The sequence below is a fragment of the Cynara cardunculus genome (genome assembly GCF_001531365.2).
Source record: "Cynara cardunculus var. scolymus isolate 2C chromosome LG 13, CcrdV1, whole genome shotgun sequence".
Lineage (NCBI taxonomy): Eukaryota > Viridiplantae > Streptophyta > Magnoliopsida > Asterales > Asteraceae > Cynara > Cynara cardunculus.
In genome coordinates this window covers 40,891,110-40,894,877 of record NC_037540.1, presented here as the reverse complement: position 1 = coordinate 40,894,877, position 3,768 = coordinate 40,891,110, and the positions used below count along the sequence as shown (strand labels likewise).

The window sequence follows — 3,768 nt, the reverse complement described above, 5'->3', positions numbered from 1 at the left end:
ATATTAATCACAAAACTATTTTTATAATAATAATCTATATAATTTTTTTTTCTAATATGAATGTATATTTTTAATATATCATTATCTGAATTAAATAATATATAAAAAACATATATGTATATATATAATTCTAAATATGACATAAATTTACCGCATTATGTCACGCATTGAAAAACACGTCCTCACCGTAGCGTGTTTGAGGCTGACCTCGCCGCCACGTCACGTCACACGCTATTTCGAACCTTGTTTTTATGTCATAATTTTCTTAAAATAGATCATCTAAAACAAAAAAAAAAATTAAAAATTACATCCAACTTCAACCAGTTATTTTAAGAATTACATTATTAATAGTATTATTAAAATATTTTATAACGTACTCAACTTTATTGCGGAAACAATTAAAATAACACACGATTTCTGTATAAGTTTCAGAGATATTTCAAATTTTAGATATTTTTATCTACTACTCCTCTTTTTGTATTTTAACATTCTTTAGCGTAACCGTCACAACAAAAAAAAACTCCTAAATCTTTATTTTATCGTAACGGTTAGAGATGCTCGTTATTTTCATAAAGAACCATCTGGGCTAATTTCTTTTTTATGTTTTAGCTATTTTTAAACTCTTTTTTCCCCACAAAACAGCCAAGAAACTGAAGTTAACGTCACAAAATACTTTTTCATGGACGCCGCAAGATGTGATTTCTGCTAGCTTTCTGTGTGTTGGGTCATGTCCTTACGGTGCTGCAAACTGCAATGTCTCAATTTTTTTTTTTTACGGTTAATCCACTTTTCATCCGGATACGTTAAAAAATGTCAAAAACTCGTCAGCAAAAGTGCCTTACATCATTGATTTATGGTTTTTTTTTACTATTTTATGAAGAAAGATATTCGGAGTTTGCTAAAAATAAAGAGAAAAGTCTAAAAAACTCCAATGGACTTAAGTGTTTGAAATGATTAAGTCATTGGACATTCCAAAACCTGTTAAACAACTCCTTAGACTTTTTAAAACATGTTAGATACATTCTTATGAAAAATGAAATAAAGATAATAACACCTAATAATTTCCTAAAAATGAAATAAATTGAATTATAATTAATTGGTTTTCTTTTTACCATATAAAAAAATTCCTAAAAGATTTGGAGGTAGTTTCACTATACTTTGAATGGAAACAATTAAATATATATATATATATATATATATATAGGTGGGTTATTATACAACCTCTTATATTTATACAATCAATATAACTCAATTTTAACCGTTCATTTAATTTGATGAATATGTAATTTATAGAAGTTTTGATTATTTTCTAATATAAAGTATTAGTCATAATTAATGAACAATATTCATATTACATAAATATTTAAATCATAATGAATGAACTCTTATCATTTCCATAAATATTTCAATTTACTGGGTTGCATTGGTTGTACAAATGCAATAAGTTGTATTTGAAACAAACTCTTTCTCTCTCTCTCTCTATATATATATATATATACTTTTTTTAGTATCAAGTTTTACATATTTCATTTTTTTTTCCTGTATTTTAATATACAAAATCATTCACAGATTTTTAAAACCATTAAGACATATTTTTTTCACCCTAAACAAGATTCAGCTCTTAATGAAATTATTAAGAGGTAAACAAATAACACCTAAATTTATAAAATCTCTCTTTTTAAGATATAAAAGATGTTCTAACAATTTCCTAAAAATGGAAATATAAATATTTCTTTTTCTTTTTTTAATAAATATATTGAAAAATAAATAAATAATTTACAAATTGGAATCTGAAATCATGTCTAGTTGTATGGTAGCTTTCTTCACCATCTTGCAAACCGGACATGAATTCAAGAAAGCATCACATGATCTACACGAACACAGATGTCTACATGGAAGCATCACAACACATGAATCTTCATTGAAACAGCTTTTGCAGATCACCATCTTCATCTTCATCATCATCTTCTTCTGCTTGCTTACGTCATCATTTCCATGGCAGCATGAACCTTCATCTTCAACCACCTGCAACTTTTCCTCATCCTGTTGTTTCATCCATCTCTCTCTAACTTGCACGATCGTGTTGTTCAGATTCATGACCATTGCTTCCTTTTCCTTTGCTGCAATCTGCCATGTTTGTCGTTCGATATCCGTTCTTCGTAGCAATTCTTCGAGCTCCATTCTTCTCATTGTCGCCCGTTTGATCTCGTCGTCTTTTTGTTTCAGTAAAACTTCCGATTTCAATTCGTATTTCTTTAAGATCGTTAGAACTTGTTGCTTTCGATGGGCTTGTAACGCCAATCGCAATCTCTCATTCTGGAAAACAAACAAAAACCATGAGTTTCTGGATCAGTTTACGCGCACCGAGTAATCCTTACGGAAACATGAATGGCCTGGAGTCATCGCAAATGACCTGGATTTTTTGAACACTGAAAAAGATGAGATTTCCACTGCATCTTCTACTGAGTGTGGGTTTCTGGTTCAGTTTACGCGCACTGACTAATCATTAGGCAACCACGAATGGCCTAGAGTCATTGCAGGTGAATGAACTTCCATGGTCACAAGGGCTTTTTACAGTGTCTGAATTATTCAAACACTGGTATATTCCCCTGAGCGTTAACCAGTACGTAGTAACCCAAGGTGGTTAATTAACGAATCAATTTGAAGAAGAAAATATTGAAACGAATTTGTTACCTGTAAGCTAATGAACCCATCAATTTCTTGATTTTGTTTTTGAATATACGCCGATAAAGATCGAGAATGCATCAACATATTCTTGTCGTTGTCGTTGTCATTGATCGAAAACCCGTTTTCCAAACCAAAATCTTGATTCTTTGAAACTTGTTGTTGTTTAAGATTCAAAAGATAGAAATCATTGAAACCACAACCGTTTTCCATCCAATCTTGTGAGAAATTCATCCCACCACCACCACCACCACCACCGCCGCCACCACCGTCATCACCGGCGACAAACGGAAAGCCAAGATTCTCCGAATACAATTGGGTTTGGATCGCCATTCGAAAACCGACGTGGGTTCGGTCTAAAAACAAGAACTTGATGTGTTTATATATAGAGAGAGAAAGAAAGATACATACATATATATATATATATGTATATATATATATATAGATTCTTTTATCTTCTATAATGTGATGTGTTTTTGGTTTGGTATAGAGAGATTAAGAGGGTGGCCTCTAGTTATCACCAAAAAAACAAGGAGAGGGGTGGGGGGGAGTGGTGGGGTTGTGTATATATGTGTGTCTATATATATATATATATATATATATATATATATATATATATATATATATATATAGATAGATGGGGACGTGTGAGGCTTGAGAAGAGCATTTAAGCAAAGGAAGTGGACGTACACATGGAGATTTCGTGATGGCGTCTTTGATTTGAAGAGGGTGGTTTTGAATGAATTCAAAAGGGGTGATGTAATGGTCTCCTTTTTCTCTTTCTACAAATTTTATTTTACGAAAAAGGACAAAAACCGTTTCATTTTCCTACTTTTTCTTTCAAAGATGGTGAATTTCACGAGTGGGACCCGTCTGCGATTTATCGGCATCAAACCGACAAAATCGACAAACCGAACCGCACTTCATTACAATTGATTGTATCTGATTGTTGTAAATATAAATCAACTTATTTTTTGAATCTGTTGAAAAGTTAATATGTTTTTTTTTTAATCTTATTATGTCCTATCTTATTTCAAATGATTGTATGTAACACTTATCAATTAAGTTTTTACTGAATATCAC

General features: G+C 31.3%; 1 protein-coding gene across 1 annotated transcript; it reads right to left on the bottom strand.

The window, feature by feature from the left end:
* Positions 1–1,765: 1,765 nt before the first annotated feature.
* On the bottom strand, positions 1,766–3,099 carry LOC112525951 (probable BOI-related E3 ubiquitin-protein ligase 3). The gene is made up of 2 exons (XM_025136284.1): positions 2,695–3,099; positions 1,766–2,316 (listed from the first exon to the last, which is right to left on the bottom strand). Exons 1-2 carry the CDS (start codon positions 3,016–3,018, stop codon positions 1,777–1,779), a joined length of 864 nt encoding a protein of 287 aa, XP_024992052.1. The 5' UTR covers positions 3,019–3,099; the 3' UTR covers positions 1,766–1,776.
* Positions 3,100–3,768: the final 669 nt, after the last annotated feature.

Coding starts and splice junctions, on each gene's coding strand:
- LOC112525951 (XM_025136284.1), bottom strand. CDS start 3,018: ATGGCGATCCAAACCCAATTGTATTCGGAGAATCTTGGCTTTCCGTTT. Junction 2,317..2,694: donor ATGGGTTCATTAGCTTACAG/GTAACAAATTCG, acceptor TTTGTTTTCCAG/AATGAGAGATTGCGATTGGC.